We start from the raw sequence: 23,055 nt of genomic DNA, 5'->3' as shown, positions 1-23,055 counted from the left end.
AAGCGAATAATAATATTATAACATTTTCTATTCCTATACTGTTGAGATGTGGTTTGTAACCTCTAGCCTGATAGAATCTTGCATATAACAAAAGGGACAGCGGCATTCCCTCGCCTCATCAGCAACAGTCAAAGAATTCATAACTCTATTCCGCTCTTAAATTGGCATGTCAACGGGACTCACCAAGAAGCAGTTTACAGGAAGAGGACTTGGGATCCGTTGGGAAAGACTGATAACAGTAATGAAACAACACTCACAGATGCTTGCTACACGGCAACCCACATCCCAATTAGATACACTCTCCTATCCAAAATCCTCTGAAATAATTCTGATTATATAAGAGCACAGAACACCAAAACCAAACAAGAGGTGGAAGGGAGGAATTTCACAGCTGAAAAAGCTGACAGGACCTGTGCTGGAGATTTGGGAAATGGGATGATGTCTCGCAGCATGCATCGTCCACATGCACAAAAATTACTGTGTGCATGACAAATTTGTGCAAAATTCAGTGATGCCATGTCAGGATCTCATTCTCTTTGAGCAATTTTGTATTGGAATGTTCAGTTTTTGCCTTATCAACAGGAAACTAGCCTGTTGCTGAACTGGAGCAGAAGTGTTTTGAAATCCACTTCACAATATTAAAAGTCCTCTAAAAGTCATCAAAATGAGCTTTTACTTAAATGTCTGTGATTTATATGTTAGCACTGCTAAACATCCACCCAAAAGATCCATCTGCACATGCATTAGAATTAAAGCTAATTAATGTGTTTTTGCACCCATTTGCACTTTTTTAATGAAAACAAGTGGCAATTAGACGGATGTGGTTTGACTGTTTTCAGTACCTCATTTTTAAGACAATCAAGTCAAGTCAAGTTACCTTTATTTACGTATATAGCGCTTTTAACAATACAGATTGTGTCAAAGCACTTAACAGTATCAGATTGGAAGATAGAGTGTCAGTAATGTATAATAATAAGATTAAACACTCCATTTTCAGTTAAAGGAAATTGAATTCAGAGATGTCATTATCTAGCTCAGTTTAGTTTAAATAGTATCTGTGAAATCAAATTGCTAGAAATCAAGTGTCCCCAACTGAGCAAGCCAGAGGCAACAGTGGCAAGGAACCAAAACTCCCTCTGTGACAGAATGGAGAAAAAACCTTGGGAGAAACCAGGCTCAGTCGGGGGGCCAGTTCTCCTCTGGCCAGGATATTATTGTTTATTTATTGTTTAATTATTGATTTAATTTAAATTTTAAATGTATATATGTATTATATTTCTATTTTTATATTGTTGCATTTTCTAACAATAATAGTATTATGTAGTTAGGTATTTTATTATATTTTTTGTTATTTTGTTTTATTTTTATTGTATTTTTAGTCAAGGTCTTCACTGGGGATATGTCCCCGGGGCTAATCCAGGTGTCTGGCCTCCGCGGATGATCAAGGCTGCAGAAATCATCTCCCGGTGCCGATCCACCATCTGATCCGGACACGGACTGAGAAACAGAATAAGAAAGAAACAGACAAATATTAGCGGAGATGCCATTCTTCTTACGATGTAACGAGTACATCATGTGTTATGAGGAGTGTTCCCAGTTCCGGTTGATCTAATTAATGCAGCCTAACAATCCTTTAACGGATTTGAATAATAGAAGTATAGTAGTGTGTTATGTGTAAGCCAGGTTAAAGAAATGTTTCTTTAATCTAGATTTAAACTGACAGAGTGTGTCTGCCTCCCGAACAGTGTTAGGTAGATTGTTCCAGAGTTTGGGTGCTTAATAGGAAAAGGATCTGCCGCCCGCAGTCGATTTTGATATTCTAGGTATTATCAAACGGCCCGAGTTTTGAGAACGCAGCGAACATGGAGGACTATAATGTGATAAGAGCTCGCTCAAGTACTGAGGAGCTAAGCCATTCAGGGCTTTATAAGTAATTAACAAGATTTTAAAATCTATACGATGTTTGATAGGGAGCCAGTGCAGTATTGACAGAACCGGGCTAATATGGTCATACTTCTTCGTTCTAGTAAGGACTCTAGCTGCTGCATTTTGGACCAACTGTAGTTTGTTGATCAAGCGTGCAGAACAACCACCCAGTAAAGCATTACAATAGGCTAACCTTGAGGTCATAAATGCATGAATTATAATTTCTGCATTTGACGTTGAGAGCATAGGTCGCAATTTAGATATGTTTTTGAGATGGAAAAACGCAGTTTTACAGATGCTAGAAACGTGGCTTTCAAATGAAAGATTGCTATCAGACAGCACACCTAGGTTCCTAACTGATGAAGAAGAATTGACAGAGCAGCCGTCAAGTGTTAGACAGTGTTCTAGGTTATTACATGTGGGGTTTTTAGGTCCGATAATTAACACCTCTGTTTTTTCAGAATTTAGCAGTAAGAAGTTACTCGTCATCCAGTTTTTTATATTGACTATGCATTCCATTAATTTCCCAATTTGGTGTGTTTCACCAGGCTGTGAAGAAATATAGAGCTGAGTATCATCAGCATAACAGTGAAAGCTAACACCATGTCTCCTGATAATATCTCCCAAGGGTAACATGTAAAGCGTGAAAAGTAACGGCCCTAGTACTGAACCTTGAGGTACTCCATACTGCACTTGTGATCGATATGATACCTCTTCATTCACTGCTACGAACTGATGGCGGTCAGATAAGTTTGATTTGAACCATGATAAGGCACTTCCACTAATGCCAACAAAGTGTTCTAGTCTATTTAAAAGAATGTTGTGGTCAATAGTGTTGAACGCAGTGCTAAGATCCAGTAGAACTAATAAAGAGATACAACCACGATCAGATGATAGAAGCAGGTCATTTGTAACTCTAATGAGAGCAGTCTCACTACTATGATACGGTCTAAATCCTGACTGGAATTCCTCACAGATACAATTTTTCTCTAAGAAGGAATATAATTGTGAGGATACTACCTTTTCTAGTATATTTGACAGAAAAGGGAGATTTGAGATCTGTCTGTAATTAACTAGATCCTTGGGGTCAAGTTGTGTTTTTTTACTGAGAGGCTTAATAACAGCCAATTTGAAGGTTTAATGACAATGATGAATTAATAATAGCCAAAAGAGGATCTATGACTTCTGGAAGTAGCTCTTTTAGTAGTTTAGATGGAATAGGGTCTAACATACATGTTGTTGGTTTAGATGATTTAACAAGTTTATACAAATCTTCCTCTCCTATAGTAGAGAATGAGTGGAATTGTTCCTCAGGGAATCTATAGTGCATCTGATGCGATACTGTAGCTGACGGCTGCAAGGCTACAATTTTTATCTCCGATAGTATCGATCTTGGAAGTAAAGTAATTCATAAAATCATTACTGCTGTGCTCTTGGGAAATGCCAACAACAGTTGATACTTTATTTTTCGTTAATTTAGTGACTATATTGATTAAATAACGGGGGTTTTGTTTGTTTTCTTCTAAAAGAGATGTTTTTAATGCTTTTCTGTAGGATAGGGTACTTTCCCGCCAAGCTATACCAAACACCTCTAGTTTTGTTTTCCTCCATCTGCGCTCCATTTTCCAGGCTGCTCATTATACCACGGAGTCAGACAGCATAAAATGAAAAATATCACACATCTCTGGTGACATACTGTATGCAGAACTTCACCAATAACTTAGTTTTCTTAAAGTGTTCATTGGATGCAAAATTAAATTTTACATGTTGTTTGAACATAAATGTGTGTTGGCAGTGTGTGTACACATCCACCCTATAATGATAAAAATCCACCCAGTGGTATTTTTTTTAATCCCTATAAATAATATCCCCTTTCTCAAATCAAGCTGTTCTCAGATTCTTGTCTGTGTGACGTCACACAGACCCAGGCCCCTCCCACGATTAATTGACACTGTCCTCTTACCTTAGACCCACCCTGAGTGAGCTGTCAACAGTCTGCCATATTGTTTCGATGCCGGATCAGGAGTAATAATGTCTCCTAAGCGATTGAGGTGTTCATTCGTGATCCAGCCTCACCTTCAGGAGAAGTGAGTATAAGGTTTTTTTTAATGAATCTTTGCAAATTGCCTTTCCTAATAACGTGGTAGTTAGCAAGTTCAGTAGCTAATGTAAACAGTACCCCCCAACCCCCCCCCCCCCCCCCCCCCACAGAAGAGAGTGAGCAGAGCTCATTAGCATTTAAAGGGAAATGCAACAAAACGGGTTGCTGTGAAGAGAGCTGATTTTGACAAGGTAAAAAGGGTTTTTCACACTATACCACTGAGAAATTTTCACCAAAGTACGTTATAGACTTTTCATTAAAACCCTAAAGATTCAAATCAACTTGTGGAAAATGGGCATCCGATGACCCCTTTAAACTTGAATTTGTCTTATATTTGATGAAGTTGGTATCACTGATTCTGTTACTTTACTGTTTTTTAGTGTGAAGATTCTAAAAGAATCTATATTGTATTAAGCACTACATAAAATGACTTGACTTAAACCATACTTAAATCCTTGTCTGACAATGGAGATCTGAGACCTGAGAATCAGTTTCCCTGATAATATTTCCGCATGTTTTTTATCTGCTGTTTAGAATCAGAACTAGCGATGCCAGATCTTGACTGAATCACTCTTTTTATCTAATCTGTCAAACATGTCTGAAATTGATTGCGATTCAGTTCATTTTGATTCATTTGAACGGTTCACTCACACATTGAATCATTTGCAGTGCATGTCAAGCGAGCATGTTTAAGCTTCTGTTTACCATATTTGATGTGCTATATACACTGATGAGCCAAAATATCATGACCAGTCACAGGTGAAGCGAATATTGTTGATCATCTCCTAACAAGGAACGTATTAATGTCTGGGAAGATTAGATGGTAAGCAAATAATCTGTTCTCGTAATCAACGTATTGGATGCAGGAGAATGTGAAAGAGTTTGTGAGCGAATTTAACAATGGCCAAATTGTTATGGCAGGGCAAATGGATCAGAGTATCTCGTATGTTTTGGCTCATCTGTTTATATGTGTTGATCAATGTTTAGGCTATGCATGAAATCAACTTGGATTAATTCATACATGTTACCTTTACAATGTCTTTGTGAACATTTTGAAGCATTAAAGTTTTGCTTGCAAAGACTTTTAATGGCACAGAAATAAAATGTTTCATTGTTAGTTGCTTATTTTTTGAAACAGACCTTACCGTCTAATCCAGTTACCCAGAGTTCTTCTTGAAGAGCTCAATGATTATATAATTCAATGAAGATTGACTAATCTTTGAACAATGCAGTTATCTGCCTGTCTCTCTATCCCTATGGATGAACTGATGGAGAACAAACATATGGATCTGCTGAGAACCGTTAGCTGAGCTGAGCAAATTGAGCTTGAGCTGCTGTACTGTGATCTTAATTTCTATTAATGTTTGGGGGTTGAAGAAGACAAAGATGGTCAAATTCACTGATCTATGCCATCACTTCTTCTATTCCAATACAGTGCAATCATTTTTGTGTAGACAGTTGTGTTATAAGCACTAGTACTTTAGAGTCAAATAAAATTTTTAGGTATGAATAATGAATTTCTGCCCAGACCCCTGACTGATTGATGCCAGGCCACTCCTATGCAAATTACCTAGTTCTGCCATTGCATACTACTGCAAAATAGTAATCTATCTATCTATCTATCTATCTATCTATCTATCTATCTATCTATCTATCTATCTATCTATCTATCTATCTACACACACACACACACACACACACACACACACACACACAATGCGTTCAGAAAGTATTCAGACCCCCTTCACGTTTTTCAGTTTTGTTATGTTGCAGTCTGATACTAGTTGTTTAAATTCTTTTTATTTCTCATCAGTCTACACTCCTTATCTCATAATGACAAAGTGAAAACAGAATTTTAGAAATGTCTGTAAATTTATTAAAAAGAAAAAACTGAAATATCACATTTACATAAGTATTCAGACCCTTTGCAACAACACTTTTATTGACAATTTTTAAAACACATGACACAATTTAGCTCAGGTGCCTCCCATTTCTCTTGATCATTGCTGAGATGCACTGTGTATACTATTTAGCATTGTGATAGCCAGGACTACTTTCTATATCATCTGAAATTATGTGAATGGGTGCCGTCAGAATGAGTGTCCAAACAGCTGATAAAACATTGTTTCTGGCCAAAATACACATTCATAATCCATACTAATGCTTTCTCCAGTAAAGACGTCCATCTCCTATTGTCCTCTCACATCAAAATCCACCAACATATTTGTTTAGAACTGTTTTTGCTTGTAAACTATGTTTAATCTGTGCATATTTATTCAGATGAGACAACTTCTTCACTGTAGAAAGCAAAATTATGCATAGAGGATAGAGACTTTGTTTTTTTACAAACATGCTTTCACTAGACATTAACTGATGGACTGGAGTGGTGTGTATTACTTGTAGATTATTATGATGTTTTTATCAGCTTTTTGGACTCTGATTCTGACGGCACCCATTCACTGCAGAGGATCCATTAGAGAGCAAGTTTTGTAATGCTCAATTTCTCCAAATCTGTTCCAATAAACAAACATATAACTCAAAGAAAGTCGTTTAATTTGTTTTACCAATGGTTTCCAATCCAAAAAACACACACAAAATCCTAGATGACAGTAAATTCTGTGATGAAGAAAAAAAAAAAAGAAAAGTCAATTGCAAGGAACAATGAACTTGATTGAAGCTTGCAGTCTTTTGATCACCACACAAAAGAGAAAGTTGGACTGAGAGAAGAAGATAAATACAGAGACAGAGAGAGACGTGACTTCAATAGCCTTCTTTGTATTCATATTGCTATCTGAAGAGGTGAGGACACTAGGATGTCATTTGTCTGTGTAACTTCCACTCTAATAGCTATACATCAAAAGCACGGGCTGACTGTCTGACTAGCATATGCATGTGCAGTTATACGCTGATTATGCCTATAAAGAAATAAATCAAGCTTGCAATATTACATTTATTTCAGTGAACTGAATGAAAGTTTCCATTAGTAGGGACAAATCCATCCATCAACAGTCTGAATCTGGTGTGTTGTCAGGGCATTCGACCGGAATGACAAAGACAGAGAGAGAGAGAGAGAGAAAGAGAGAGAAACACACACCTGGAGGTCACTTATGAAATGGCAACGTTCTGCTTCATGGTTTGCCATTCAGTCGAATCACTTTCAGTGGTGCATGATGGGAAAGGACAGCAAAAGAATTGCATTATCTTCAGTGCCATGTTCATCTTTTTTTCCGAGCAAATCAATAGACTCTCATGCTGTTTATAAAAGAAAAGTTCATTTTGGTTGTGTGAAAGACATTCAATAGAACCAGTCATTTATCCAAATTAGCAGCTTTGGAAAACAGAGGTCTTATCTGACATTTTGACAAAATTGTCATTCCATAGCTGAATATAAAGATTTTTGTTTTTTTTGTTTTTTATGCTTAACAAGGCTGCATTTATTTGATAAAAATACAGTAAAAACAGCCATTTTGTGAAATATTATTACAGTTTAAATGAGCTGTTTTCTATTTGAATATATTATACAAATGTAATTTATTCCTGTGATGCAAAGCTGCATTTTCAGAAACATTACTCCAGTCTTCAGTTACATGATTTGCTGCTCAAGAAACATTTATAATTATTATCCATGCTGAGAACGGTTTTTGCTACTTGATATTTTTGTAGAAACTGTGCAATGTTTGATGAATAGAAAGTTTGTAACATTTGATCAAGGATCATGTGACACTGAAGACTTTAAAAAATAAACTGCATTTTAAGACATGTTCAAATAGAAAACACTTATTTTAAATTGTAATAATATTTCACAATATCACTCTTTTTATTGTATTTTTAATAAAATAAATGCCGCCTTTGAGAGACTTTAAAAAATAATAATAATAATAAAAAACCTTTGACTGCTAGTCTATAAATATGTCAGTTTTCTAGGAGCAACAAAGAATGTGTTTTTTAGTGGCAGTCACATTTCGGGCTTATTGACCGTCCTGACAGTTAGATGGACAGCTTGGCAGCTCTGTTATACTGTTATGTCTCTAACACGAGCAGCGTGATAAATTGGGACATAGTCAGACAGTGTCTGAATACTTTTGGACAGAATATTTTCAACAGCCTGACACATGCCATTACACACAATGCACACACATCCAGTTATTACAGTCCATAATAATATGTGACAAACAGCTTTATAAAAAGGTCAATGCAATAAATGGCACATTATTAGGTGATAATATCACATATAATAATAATTGCAATTTGCCAAAATATTTACCTGCCCTACCCTGTTACCACATGACTTTTCCCATTTCATAAGAAATAATATTAAGTAACATCATCTGGACCATTTCTACACTTGATTTGTGGCTTAGCCTTTGTGTTTTTATCAGAAATGTTGCAGATGTGACCTGAAGTTTGGGTGAGCAGTGAATAGAGGCTCACTGAAATGCACTACAGCCATTGCGCCATAGCGTTAGTTCACCGAGTGATTTAGACTCAAGTGCAGACAAAGCTTCTTCGGGACGCTTCTGTGGTCGCTTTGACAGACTGCTTCTTTTAAAAGCCATTCTACTTTTATGAAAATGTCTATAGCACAAAAGTAAAAACTTTGTGTATTTTGTCACATAGGTATTGCCTGTAGAAGGTCAGACAAGCATCACAAAGAGAGTTTATTCACAGGGTTTCATGTGTGTTTTTCAAAGCTCAGTGTTGGTGAATTAGTTGCAAAATTTAGGGAGTGGGCTTGCAATGTACAAAGTTGCATGCCTACACTTTTGGACAAGTCAGATCGTAAAATTATACAAAAAAGAAAAAAGGAATAGTTCAAGCAAAAATGAAAATCTGCTGAAAATTTACTCACCCTTAGGCCATTCAAGATGGAGATGAGTTTGGCAATGGATTAGAAGAAATTTAGCATGACACCATCACTTGCTCACCAAGGGATCCTCTGCAGTGAGACATTTGTTAGTTTCACAATTGCTCGCATTGAGATGCTGGAACAGGCTAACTTTGTGTGATAACGACAGAAACAACGGAGAATGATAAAAAGCATCTCTTTAATTGATCATAATGTTATCGACGCTGTTGTTTTGACGACAAAGTAAACACATGTTAGACATGACATTACAAGAGGAAAACCTGACATGTTCATGCACAACAGGGTACAGGTACTCCTGAACTATTGTGACAAAAAACAGCATTTTCATATCAAACCCCAGAAACTATTCAGTCAAGCACCAATACATTGCAGACTGAGAATAAAACGAAGATTAAGTTTGTCTTCTCGATCAGCGGTGTAACACACACCAGTTTTGCATCATCGTTGCACGAGTTAAAGCCTTACTATTTTGGAGGGCAACAACAGACAAGAGGACATTGTAAGATAATTTGATACTTGGATTAAGTCTCATCCTGTTCTGCCAAATATTCTTTATCCTGAATACTGGATGCTTTTCAACTGGTCTGATGCTACCAAATAACCTTTAAAAGACCCTGTATTCACATTGAAAACTGCAGCATAGTGGCAAACATTTACAACTCAGGCATAAAACTATTATGATACAAACATCAATAAATCAATTAGTACAAAATATATATACAATTGTCTTTGTAAAATAAATAAGTTCAACTTTGTGAGAGTAAAGCAAAGGAAATGGAAGTTTTGCAACCAGTGTAAATGACTGAACCCGTGAGACTTGTTGCGTCTGAAATTTGATTAACAAGTTGCTTTAAATTAGACAAAAGCAGGCAGCTGTAGGAAGAGAAAAGAATTATACACTGTATAAATAAAGCATGCAATAAACAAGCAGTTTCTGTCCTCTGAGATGGAAAGAGCATCGTGTTTCTGCTCCCGTGTGTTAATCTGAAGAATTGTCCGGTTTGATGATCTGGTACGTGATCAAATATTCAGGATAAGCCTTGGGAGGAAAAATGACAAAAGCAGTGTTAGTTTCACTTGACAATATATATGTATGCATTTCTTTTTTTGAAAGAAATTAACACTTTTATTAATCAAGAATGCTCTACTTTCTGCTCAATGAATTCTGAAAAAAATGTGAAGCAGCAGAACTATTTTTAACATTGATAAGAAGTTTCTTGCAAAGCAAATCAGCATATTAGAATGATTTCTGAGGGATGATGTGACACTGAAGACTTGAATAATGATGCTAAAATTCAGCTTTGCATCATAGGAATAAATTACATTTTAATATGTATTCAAATAGAAAACAGCTCTTAAATAATATGTTTTTCTTGTAATAATATCACACAGTATAATTTCTTCCACTGTTTTTTTTTTTTTTGAACAAATAAATGTTGCCTTGGTAGGTATCTTCTTTTAAAAAGTAAAAAAAAAATATATATAAATATATATTTTTTATAAATATCTGCAACATTGTTCACAATACTACAGTGTACAAACAGAGTTATTTCCGTATCATTGAGATGCTATTATAGTTTTCTTTAATAGTTGAATTAGCTTTTATTTTTATATTTTGTTTTCATTTTAATTTTAGTTAACGCTTTAGTAATTATGACGTGTTTTTGTCATTTTTATTAGCTTTTTTTTTTTATAAATAAGTCTATATAGTTTTTATCTTGATTTCAGTTTTAGTTAAATTAGTATATTAATTTAAACTACATTAAAATGAGACATGCATGTGACACACACACACACACACACTCTATCTCAGCCATTCTATCAATGCATGTTGGCTATGAATGGAAAAACCTAGACCCTGTGGCTGCACTACCTGCTCTCCTCTGTAGATGACGTACTCAGCCAGAGCGAGACCGTTCACACTGGGCCGGCCAGTAACTGAGTGGTGTCCTGGTGGCGAGTGGGCCATCTTCATTGCACTGAACTGCAGGAAAGACTTCCCCAACGTCACACGACAGAACAGAAGATGCCTGGGAGGGGCAGAAAGAGCGAAGAGAGAGCATGAACGCTTTAGAAAGGAAATAGGAAATCAATTTCTCTTCAAGGTTTTGGAAAATAACACCACAAAGCAACACTCTGCTGACAAAACACATTGTGCTGGGAAACGTGAAGCCACTTAAATGAGAGGCCTGCTCCGATCTCATCTCACCTCTGACACGTGTAGCATGACCTGTCCTTGTGAAGAGGGCACCCCGTTCCTCCTCCTATTCCATAAACGTACTGGTTGCTTTTGGAAGAGTTTTCCGCGAAGTAGATCCCAGCCCCAAACATTCCCCCTATGTATGCATGCCTCTCGTCGAAGCCCTTGTGAATGATGGCGTTTACGAACGGTGACCCTGGGGGAAGCAGAATCAAAGCATTAATCTAATGATATTTTTCCCCAATTAATTTGATGAAAAATCCAAAAATGATTACAAAATAACACATTTAATTAAAAAAAAATAGATTTCAATGCATTATTTACATTTTTTTCACATCCTGCCCAAACAATGTGCAGTTTGACGGCAATGAAAACAAATAGTGAATGTACAGTGGTGGCCAAAATTATTTCAACACTAGTATTTTCACCAGCAAAAAATGGTTTTAACAAAATAAAAACTATATAGACTTGTTTATAAAAAAAGCTAATAAAAATGACAAGAACACGTCATAATTACTAAAGCTTGAACCAAAATTAAAACAAAAATCTCACTGGATTATTACCATTAATGGCAAAATCAATGTTTGGAAATGTAAACTGATATTTCCTACTGACACACTACAGCAAAAGATAGAAATAGCTGACTTGAAACCATTTTTTAGCTGCTGAAAATACTAGTGTTCTAATCATTTTGGCCATCACTGTATCTATGTAGGCTGTGTGCAGTTAAATATTATGCAAAAAAGGTGTACAGATTGAAACCAAATGCTTACTATTTGAAAGTAGAAGTAAAAAAAAAAAAAAAAACTGATTATCAATGATAAAAAATACAAATATTTATTTCTTACATGAAGAATTAACTTACAATTAATGTCTAACAAGAACATGCACTGTATATTCTATTGCGTTCAGTCTATTGCAGTGAAGTCAGACTCGATATGTCAGCCTTTATGCATAATAGAAACAACTGTGATTTTCTAATGTTTATATACAAGGATGCATACAACTGTAAAATGTAATTTATGCAAAATGGATTAAACAGCATTTGTCAATGCACATTAAAAACAAGGCATGCAGCGTTAAACTATATGCTTGTGTGAATCGCTTAATATGACGTTTAGGATCACGTGGATTGTGCACTTTTCCTGGAGCAGTTCACTCTGCATCTTTTACTGCATTTGCAGATGCATTTTGTACACTTGAATGAGTTATTTACTACTGTAGAGTGACATGACTGGGTGAAGATTTCTGTGCAATGTGGGAAGATTTCATCAATTAACAAATTTGTTGTCAAATAATATATTACTGATTTGATCTATTCGTTTTTGCAGCCCTAATCAGAATAGCAGTGAATGAATGAGTGGTTTGAAACCAGGCCTTGGTCCACACACCGTGGAAGAGCATGCGTTCATTGGAATGGTTATGGTTCTCCTCAGAAACCTCCTTTCTGCGATGGGTGTATCTCTCCCACAGCTTCTTGTTGCACACCTTCTGGATCTGACCAAAAAGAAAATATACCACTTTTAAATTTAACATCAATTAATGCTAATTTATGTAACTTGTATATGTAGTAAAATTGACATGAATTTAGATTAAGGCTGTAAAAGTATTGTTCATTGTTAGTCACTGATGTCCAATGCATTAACTAATAATAAAATAAATAAAATAAAGATTTTCTTGTGCAAGTCTTCAGATGTGGTCACATTTACAGTTATTCAATGAATCTTTGCGGGCAAAATCCAGCCATTTCACGTTTTTCACTGATTTACCATGTCAACCCAAAGAAAGCTGCTCTGAATAGTTGAAAGTTATTTCTGTGTGAACAATGCATTGCTACAATATTGACAATATGGACCTTTTTTGTCCATAAAATTTCACCAATGTGACTGCATCCTTACTCTCTACACTGATTCTCTAAACTCTCTAAAGATGTGTATCTTCAAAGAACACTAGTTTTTGGTGTGGAAGTGGAACCAAATCTGTTTGATGCCATCATTCGTTTAAGTTGGATATAAAGGTAGTGTTTCCCCCTGGATTTATTCCAGCTGTGCTGTCAGGTGGTTAAACCAAAGAATCCCAAGCACTTAAACTCAATTGAATTTATTTGAACTAAAAAAGACAAGTAAACAGTAAGTAATAAAATAAGAACAGATAAATAAATGACAAGCAGTAACACAAACAAAACAAATAAAAAGATACAACTGAAATTAACAGTACTTAATGTTTTCCAGGTGTATCTGACAGTAATAAAGTTACAGAATTACTACAGGAACTAATAATGACGTAATGATGACAGACAGCATGTTTATTTAGGGTGCTGTCTCTTTAAGACCTCATGCATGGATCTAATATACTGTCACACTTGTGTTTTGCTTCTCAATGGTTTACATTCACTTAATAGCCTATATACAGTCTATGTTAAATATAAACCGACTGTGCTTAAGTGAATACTCGCCAAGATGGACATTTTGACATAATACTGTATGTATTTGGCTGTTTATGCACAATAAGCAAAACAATTTGGGTGTGTGTGCACAGAAAACGGTCTATGAGAGAGCAACCGAATACTGTATTAAGTGCTCTTTCATGCTTTTTGCTCTTGAATGGCTTAAAGTCGCTTGAATGTTTAAAGGGGTCATATGACGTTGCTAAGAAGAACATTATTTTGTGCATTTGGTGTTTAGGTGCAATTTGTTTAAAGTTCAAAAAACACATTATTTTCCACATACTGTACATTATTGTTGCTCCTCTATGCCCCGCCTTTCTGAAACGCGTCGATTTTTACAAAGTTCATTGTCCTGAGAAGCGAGGTGTGCTCTGATTGGCCAGCTATCCAGTGCGCTGTGATTGGCCGAATACCTCAAGCGTGTGATGGAAATGTTACGCCCCTTACCGTATTGTGATGCCGTGTCCCGGCGCGACGACGCAAAAACAATAAAATCCATTATAAATGAGACATTTGTTGCATCCAGTGGGGACATAATTACTGTCTTTTTTTACGCGTCATGTTGCATCGTGCCAGCTGCAGCTGTGGGTGGCCGGCATGGCAGAATGACACAGAGCCACAGCCATATCACCCTGCAGCCCAAGACTGGTTGCCCACTGAAGCTAAGCAGGGTTGAGCCTGGTCAGTACCTGGATGGGAGACCTCCGGTGAAAACAAGGTTGCTGTTGGAAGAGGTGTTAGTGAGGCCAGCAGGGGGTGCTCACCCTGTGGTCTGTGTGGGTCCTAATGCCCCGGTATAGTGACGGGGACACTATACTGTCAAAAAGCACCGTCTTTCGGATGAGACGTTAAACCGAGGTCTTGACTCTCTGTGGTCATTAAAAATCCCATGGCACTTCTCGTAAAGAGTAGGGGTGTAACCCCGGTGTCCTGGCCAAATTCCCTCCACTGGCCTCTATCATGGCCTCCTAATAATCCCCATACACTTGATTGGCTCTATCACTCTCTCTCCTCTCCACCTAGCTGGTGTGTGGTGAGCGCACTGGCGCCGTTGTCCTGTGGCTGCCGTCGCATCATCCAAGTGGATGCTGCACACTGGTGGTGGTTGAGGAGAGACCCCCCCCACATGATTGTAAAGCGCTTTGGGTGTACAGCAATACACAATAAAGCGCTATATAAATGCATCATTCATTCATTCATTCATTCATTCAATGAATGTAGCAGAAACACTGTAAAGGTATTGATTTTGTTTCCTGAAGTTAACTGCTAGTAACGGGATTCAGTAAAATTATTGAAAAAAGTATGATTTGCTCACAAATTAAAACATTAATAGTTTTACTAAAAAAAGAATAATAGGCAATATTTTACAACAGCTTATGACTAAAAACAATTATATTCACTACAAAATTAGGCCCCGATCAGGTAGAATGCAGTTTTTTGCAGTGAGAGGTGCCTTTTTTGAATTGTTTTCTGTTGGTAGTGAGCGTTTTGCCCAGGCGCATTCGTGTTTTAGCCGCCTTGCGCTTTTGGAGGAGCGCTCTGAGCGCCCGAAGTTGAAAAAAAAAGCAACTCTGAGCGGAAAAGCGCCCAAAGTCATTCGTATTTTTTTACAATGTCCAATCAAATGAACGGAGAGGCTGGCCTTCCGTTGCTTAGAAAGTCCGGAGACTGCAATGATGGAGGAGAAACTTTTGGTGTCTGTTGCGGGTTACCCGGAGCTGTATTTTTTAAGGTTTCTGCTAATATGACAATTTACTTAACAGCAAAAACCCAATATTTTAGAGCGCTCGCGCTATAATCCTTTGATTAGTCTGACAGGACAGCTGATTTGGTGGTTGCCTAGCATGAATTGCATTGCATTCAATGCATACATTTTTCATCAGTTCATAAATTCTCTGAGAACGGAACCCGTGACCTTGGCATTGCTAGTGACATTCTCTACTAATAAATTCAATCTGTTGGAAACCCTAGAAGTAATTCAATGGGAAAAGAGACCTGCAGGGGCAGGGGAGCAGTGTGGAAACAGAGCTACTAAATTGTAAAAATAGCTTAATGGGAAAAAAGAAAAAATGAAACCTTTTACCTTCACAATGTTGTATCTGTTGAAAACCCCACCCGCATGACCGCCATCCCAGTGTTCCCTTATCGTACTCTGCATCTGTTCAGAGGCACGAAACAAAAGACCCAAGAGAACCCTAGTAAACAAAGTACATCCTTGGTGTTCCAATAATTAGGTACGTGGTACTAGTCTGTGTGGCTTCATAAGCTACTTGAACATGTACATCCATTCTCCTGGTACACTCATAGATAACAAGACTGTGATTATTTTAAACAAAATCTCTAGGGGCTTAGACAGATGACGCACAAGGAGAAATTGATAAACATGAAAAAATTAGCACAACATTTCATAAAACGATAATCTCTACCTCCTCCTCAACTGACTGAAACTCCTTGTCGTCTGGAGAGAGATCTATCAGTATTGTTCCACTGTTGGTCGTGTTCAGGGTCAAGTAAGGGTTTAAACCTGTGAATGAGATGTAAACATTTAAGTGCAAACTAATCTGCAAAACAAAAGCTTCAGCTTGATCGTTAAAGAGGTCATATTAGGAGAAATCAAAAGCAAGAAACTGTATTGTACAGTAAGTTGGTATTAGAGCTGTCAATCAATTCACATATTATGCCAACGCTGCAAAAAGTTCAATTATCTGCCAGTGGGGTAAGTAAAATATTCTTAAAACGAGTATTTTACTTACCCCACTGCCAGATCATTTTACTTGTTTTAAGCAAAATGCACTTCATTTAGTTTTTTTCCCCTGAAACCAAGACTAAAAATCTTTAGTCATGTAGTAAAACTTATAGTAAAAGTATCTTGATTTAAGAATTTTTAGATTTTTAACTAGAAACAAGTCAAAAATACTAAGATAAGCCATTATTGCAGTGAATTAATGAACTGAACTAACTGCAATTAAATCACATACATTAATATTAGCTGAAAAATGAATGTAGAGTAAGAAACTTTAATAAAAAAACACATTTAATTTGAATGCTCAGAGAGAGGGTGGAAAGTTAAATTAAATGAATTTTGGTGTTAAAAACTTTTTAACATTATTTACATAAGTTATGGAAGTCCATTTCCACCAATGAATAAAAAATAAAAAAGGTAATTGCAACTTTTTAATCTCACAATTCTGACTTTTTTCCCCTCGCAATTGCAAGTATATATTTTGCAATACTGACTTTTCTTCTCAGAATTGTGAGAATATGAGAACTGTGAGATATAAATTCTCAGTACTAAGAAAGTCAAAATTGTGAGATATGAACAAGCAATTCGGAATTTTTTCTCATAATTTCTCACAATTCTGTCTTTATAACATGCAATTGCAAGGTAGAAAGTCAGAACTCGCAATTGTCCACAGAATTGGACTTTATAACTCAGAATTGCAAGCTATAAACTGACTTTATAACTCTATAACTATTCATAACTTTATATGCGAGTTTGTATCACGCAATTCTTAGAAAAAGTCTGAAACATGAATTTGTCACAATTTTGTCTATTTCTAGCAATTCTTAGAAAACAGTCAGAATTGTGAGATAAAAAGTCATAATCACCTTTTTTATTTTTTATTCAGTGGCAGAAACAGGCTTACATGCTAAGTAGACCTCGAGATAAATAAATGAACGTAAAAATGTATAATATGACCATAAAAGCAGCTTGTACTGAGAAAAACATTCAACGTTACGCAGAGATCTTAGAGGAAACAAGATCAAAGTGATCCTTAAACCCTGTCTCTAATTAAGGATTCTCTCAAATGGATGAAAGGAGAAGCAGCTCTTACTCTGAGGTCCACTAATAAGTCTTTCCGCTCCTTTGATGATCTTGTGTCTGTGACCGTAAGCATTGATGCCGATCTCCTTCAGCTCTTTGTGGCCCATTTCCACCAGGACATCCAGAGTTATCTAATGACACAGACTCGTATTAATATCACACCTCTAGGCATGTGACTAATGTTTTACTCCCACTGATCAAATGAGTGATTACTCTACAGCGTGTTCCTCCAGCACATCTCATCATTTCAGTCAGCCTGCTAAACCCTGTCCTGGAGGTAAAGTTGACATATTTGGGGGAAATTAATTCATATTTGTAATCATTTGTAATATTTAAATAGCTACTGGTTGTACAGAAAGGTCTGATTAATTCTGGTGAACTGGTTTATGCCAAATGGTTCTCTCTAACATACGTGGCACTGTCTATTTCCTTCTCGTGAATTGGCTCATCATAAACAGTTCTCTTTCTCAGATATGTAGCATTGGAAAGTCTGATTCATTCTTGTGAATCAGTTCATCCTAAAATGGGCTATGATTCTTTTTTTTGCCCTGTTGTGTGAAATGCTTTTTTAAATTGCTGAATTTAATGAATTTGAAATTTGAATTTGAAAAATGCTAAATTTATCAAAAATTTAAATGGCCTGGATATTATATCAATCAAAATATACCAATATAAAGTTGATGTTTTATTATTATTATTTTTTTAAATAAATTCAGTTTCATGTGGACTCTGATAATTTTGGAAGATGTCCAAGACTAAAAATGTTACAGGTATGTTTATTTTTCAAAAAAGCCCATGAAAAACTACAGCACATGTAAAGCAAGATTTAACATAAACAGACCATAACGCCATCTGTTGTGTGTCAGAGCTGAATTAAGCTTGGCCAAATACACACAAAATATATCAAACATACCCGTCATAGACAGTATTCAAGTAAAACATATTCAATTATGCTTTTAATTAATGTAAACATTTGGGATAAAATCAGATGTGTGTAAAGATGTTGGATTACGTCTTGACAGAAGCCTAATCAATCTGCTGCTGCTGTCTGTGTGCCTAATGTTCATCAAACAAGCAAAGAAAGGGAGAAAATCACTCACTGTTTTTGACTTAATAACTTCAGTAGCTTTAATAAAAATGAGTGTATGTTAATTCATACAATAAAGACTATGTACCATTTTATTTTTACATGTGATTCTTCAGCAATACTACAAACTTTTACAGACACTTTTATATTTTATTATTGGAATTTAGTTTATTTTGTCTTTATTTTGGAATTTAGTATTTTTCTGTATCATCTCGTCTGTTCTGGAGACATGACATTACAGTTTTACTTATCAAGCATTCTATTTTATTTTATTCTGAAATGTGGTCTTGCACACTGAAATGCAAATTTGAATGTAACGTGAACAAGAGAAAACAATTACCAAAATTGCAAATAAAAATCACAATCTCCATGAAAAGAATGGAAATGTGATAATTTTGTCTATAACTCTTATACACACACACACCTTCACAGAAGAGCATTAGAACATGCACAGCTGTCGAGGTGTTGTTGTTTTTTAAACTGGGATTATTCAAACGATCACACCTATGACATCACAATCAGCATTCCGGAATCTTTAGAGCATCCTGGTTAGTTGCTTATAGCAGCAGTAGTGACAGAATAGACTTCCTCTGATGAACTACCAGTTTGCGGTTAATCAGTAGATTACCAGTACCAGTAGATTTGCTCAGAACAGAATCAGCTCCGGCTTTTCTTCTCCAGTGTCACTTGGAGACGCGTCCAATTCTGACGGAAACACAGGTCATCAGATTGAGATGAAATGCAGTGTTAAAAGAAAAAGAGGAATTTCTGGCAGATCAGAGAGCAGAGAACGAAAAATGATAAGATCAGGCCATCGTCCTGCTTCTGATTACTCCGTGGATTCCCTCAGCTCAGGCTTTTCTTCACTAGCACTATTTGGAGACACATCCAGTTCTGACCTAAGCTCAGGCAGTCAGGTTGAGAGGAGACGGGGTGTTAAAAGAAGAAATGAGAAATCTGGCAGATCAGAGCGTGTAGAGCGGAAAAGGAGAAGACTGGACCTCCAGTCTGATTCTTTGATTGATTCCCTCACCTCTGCGTTTTCCTGCTTGTGCATTAGTACCCCACCAGCAGCATGTGGGGAGACACCTATGAAAGGGTCCAGCAAAGAAGAAGAACAGTCTGGACTGTCTCACCTCAATGACACTGAGGTCACATCTGGAGAATCACCTGTGAAAGGCTCCAGAAATGATGAAGAACAGCCAGGACTGTCTCACTCAACAATACTGAGGTCAGACCTGGACGATCACCAATGAAAGGGTGCATCATAGATGGTGAACAGCCTGGCCCAGTTAAGCTGGATCAGGGTGTTAAAAGAAAAAGAGAGAATTATGGCAGGACTGTGAGCAGTGAATGGAAAAAGATCAAATTAGAGCATGATTTTCACCCTCCAGCACCACACATGGAGAGGCATCCAGTTCAGACCCAAGTGCAGGCGATCAGATTGAGAAACAGGGCGGTGACAGAAGAAGCAGATCAGAGCACCAATTTGAAACTTTAATTGATTCCCTCAGCTCTGAGTTTTCCCACATGTACATTAGTACCCCACTATTAGCATGTGTGAAGACACATAAAGTCTTCTAAAATGAGATGGATGAGACTATCGCAATGTAGAAGCTATTTAGAGTACAATATCATATTTAGTGATTACAGCAAGATTACAGTAAGATGCTGACGTATGACTTTGGAGCCCTTAAGGGGACATGTTGATAGAAAAATAAATAAATAAATAAATAAATAATAAAAAAAATATATATATATGAGAAATTGTATTTCAGTGCACAAGAAATAAAATACATAAGTAAAATGGTATCAACCGCCTGATGGATGTCTCGGAGAAGACAAGACAAAAAATGGCCAGATAAAATAAACAAAATGAAAACATTTAAAATGATATCTCAAGGTTTGTAGTATTGCTGAATGGTGCATACTAGTCTTCATTGTGTGAATTAAATATTTTTTATTAAAGCTACTGAAATTATTCAGTCAAAAGCAGTGATTTTCTCCTTTTCTTTGTTGTTTGATTGACTTTAATGACAGACAACAGCAGGTTTACTAGGCTGCTGTCAGTTTTCATGGGACCTATTATGCAAAATTCACTTTTACATTGTTTTTGAACATAATTATGTGTTCGAAGTGTGTGTACACAACCCCCATAAAATTATTTTCTCCATAATCATGAAGAGTTGCTGCATCCCAATTCACTATCCATCCTAGATAGTACTTCAAATTAAAATAATTTTTCCAATACTGACAACTTGCAATGTACCTGTTCAGGTTTGACACTGTGATATTGTTTATTAATTCAAAACTCTTCTTTTGTTTTGTGCCAGCAAAAATATGTCTCTGATTAAATTATAAACGATATAACTGAATGTTTCATCTTCTTCTTCCATATATACAATAAAAACACATTGCCCCCAATGTAACTTCAATGTAGTTAGCTACTTTTTGTACTGCATTTTATCAAATCAGTATCATTACTGTAGTTGTACTACTATACTATGAGTCGCTTTCAGCTTTGTGAGATAAAAATTTCAAAGCAGCTTTCCCAAATCTGTTTTTAGGATAACACACCAGTGTGAGTGTTGTAGTCTTGAGCTTGAGTCCAACACCATAGCACTTGAGCATTTGACCATTTATTTTGAGAAAAACTATCGTCATAAAGGTCTTCCCAGCAACCTGTCAAAATAAATACTTTACTTTACTAATGTAATGTCTGGCTTGCTCAGTTGGGGACACTTAATTTCTAGCGATTATTGATTATTTGATTGCACAGATACTATTTAAACTAATCTGAGCTAGACAATGACATCACTGAATTCAATAATGAAATGCCTTAAACTGAAAATTTAGTATTTATTCTTATTATTATACATTACTGACACTCTATCCTCCAATTTGATACGGTTAAGTGCTTTGACACAATCTGTATTGTTAAAAGCGCTATATAAATAAAGGTGACTTGACTTGATAGTACTACTACTAATAAAATTATTATTTAAACATTTTTTAAGGAATGTTTTATCCAGAAAATTAGTAAATAAACAAAAATAAATAAATAAAATAATAATTAATTAATTAGAGATACTTTTGTTTATTAAAATTTAATGAAACCAATCAAACTGAATCCAGAAGATTAATGGAAAACACAGAATTTGATAAAAAAAAAAAAAAAAAAGTATTTTAAAGAGCTTTAAAATATTTTTTTTTGTCAAAATGTTAATAAACTGATGTTAAATTGTGTATTTTAAGTAGACATGCTTTTTGATAAATTTGATTTGATAAAAAATTCAACCAGAAAAATGGAATTTGGAAAAAAAATCAAACTGATTTCATAGGGCCCTACATTCATGGTCTCTATCTTGCCGTGAACTCCGTCTCGGACTCAGCATACTCGGGTCTCAGCCTGGGCTCGGACTAAAAACAAGCTGGTCTCAACTGTCATAAGCACTGAAACAGAAGAAAGTACCTGTTCTCTGTCAAAGAGCTCCAGCAGATGCTCCAATCCCAGGTTGTGAAGGAACTGGCCGATACTCAACTCTAGAGCTAGACCTGAAAAAAGCATCAGGTTAAAGAAAACTTTCAGCAGTCATCAAATGTTTGCTACTAGCAAAACTACAGTAATCTTGAATAAACCCACCCTCCTCTTTCATCCCTATGCCTACGGCTCCTTCAGCTCCAGAAGGCGGTAGTAGAGTGCTCAGCTCAGGGAAGGTCCCGGACTGGCCGTCCATACTAGAGTTTGAAGAGAGCGGTGTTGAACTCGAGTTGAGAGTCGACGGCACCACCGTCACAGATGCCGAGACGCTGATAACCTGGGGTTTATAGCACGCCGGCAGCGCTGAGGGGGGCATGGCTGCCGTGAGGAGAGCTCGGACATCGTCCGCCTGGAGAGACAGGCAGCGCAACGTCAGAAAGTCATGATGTAAGTGATGACCAACATCTTCTTGAGACAGACAAGCCCACATTTAGTCACACACTTATGTGAGTGTCAGTCACATCTCAAGCACATAGAACATGAGTTCAGGAACAACAACGCAAACAAGAAAACATTCGTACACAAAACCAGTGAGAACACATTTCAAACAATCAAGCTGTTGGCATGCATCCACGGTTAAAGGGATAGTTCACCAAAAATAAAGAGTCTGTCATCTTCCAAAACTGACCCAACTCTTTCTGCTTTGGCGGCACAATATAAGAAAAAAAGTGAAATGTGCTAACTTGTTAAAATAATGCAATATGATAATGCTCTAAAATTAAATATTTATTACATTATTTCTATGTAAATGTTTAACATTTACTGTACATAAATTTAATATAAATTATAAACATTTCTAAAGTACTAAAATCAATCCATTATCACAAGCCCTTGGAATATGTATAACACAATTAGTACAGAGATATTTGTGATATTTCAATATATCTTGTAACACGTCACACATGAATTCTTTAAACATCACAAAAAAAGTCTTAATTTGAATGATCCTATTTACTAATTAAATTACGTCTTAATGAAAATGACCTTATGTGCAATGCAAATTTCTGTATACAACTCAGTTTTTATTATATCTTAGGTATAGAAATTGAACTTAATAGTTT

The 23,055-nt window shown here is 36.2% G+C and overlaps 1 protein-coding gene across 1 annotated transcript in view; it reads right to left on the bottom strand.

Moving 5' to 3' along the window:
* Positions 1-9,052: 9,052 nt before the first annotated feature.
* Positions 9,053-23,055, bottom strand: part of LOC306852147 (poly [ADP-ribose] polymerase tankyrase-2-like) — a 32,527-nt gene continuing 18,524 nt past the window's right edge. Inside the window, exons 18-26 of the mRNA XM_079388810.1 lie at positions 22,097-22,343; positions 21,926-22,008; positions 17,377-17,497; positions 15,967-16,064; positions 15,624-15,698; positions 12,486-12,591; positions 11,104-11,290; positions 10,768-10,924; positions 9,053-9,933 (exon numbers count right to left, since the gene is read on the bottom strand). Of these exons, the coding sequence (XP_079244936.1) occupies positions 9,874-9,933; positions 10,768-10,924; positions 11,104-11,290; positions 12,486-12,591; positions 15,624-15,698; positions 15,967-16,064; positions 17,377-17,497; positions 21,926-22,008; positions 22,097-22,343 (1,134 nt within the window). The 3' untranslated portion in view covers positions 9,053-9,873. The remainder of the gene's footprint in view (positions 9,934-10,767; positions 10,925-11,103; positions 11,291-12,485; positions 12,592-15,623; positions 15,699-15,966; positions 16,065-17,376; positions 17,498-21,925; positions 22,009-22,096; positions 22,344-23,055) is intronic.

This window comes from Barbus barbus (genome assembly GCF_936440315.1).
Source record: "Barbus barbus genome assembly, chromosome: 32".
Classification (NCBI taxonomy): Eukaryota; Metazoa; Chordata; class Actinopteri; order Cypriniformes; family Cyprinidae; genus Barbus; species Barbus barbus.
This window is presented reverse-complemented; position numbering and strand designations above follow the sequence as displayed.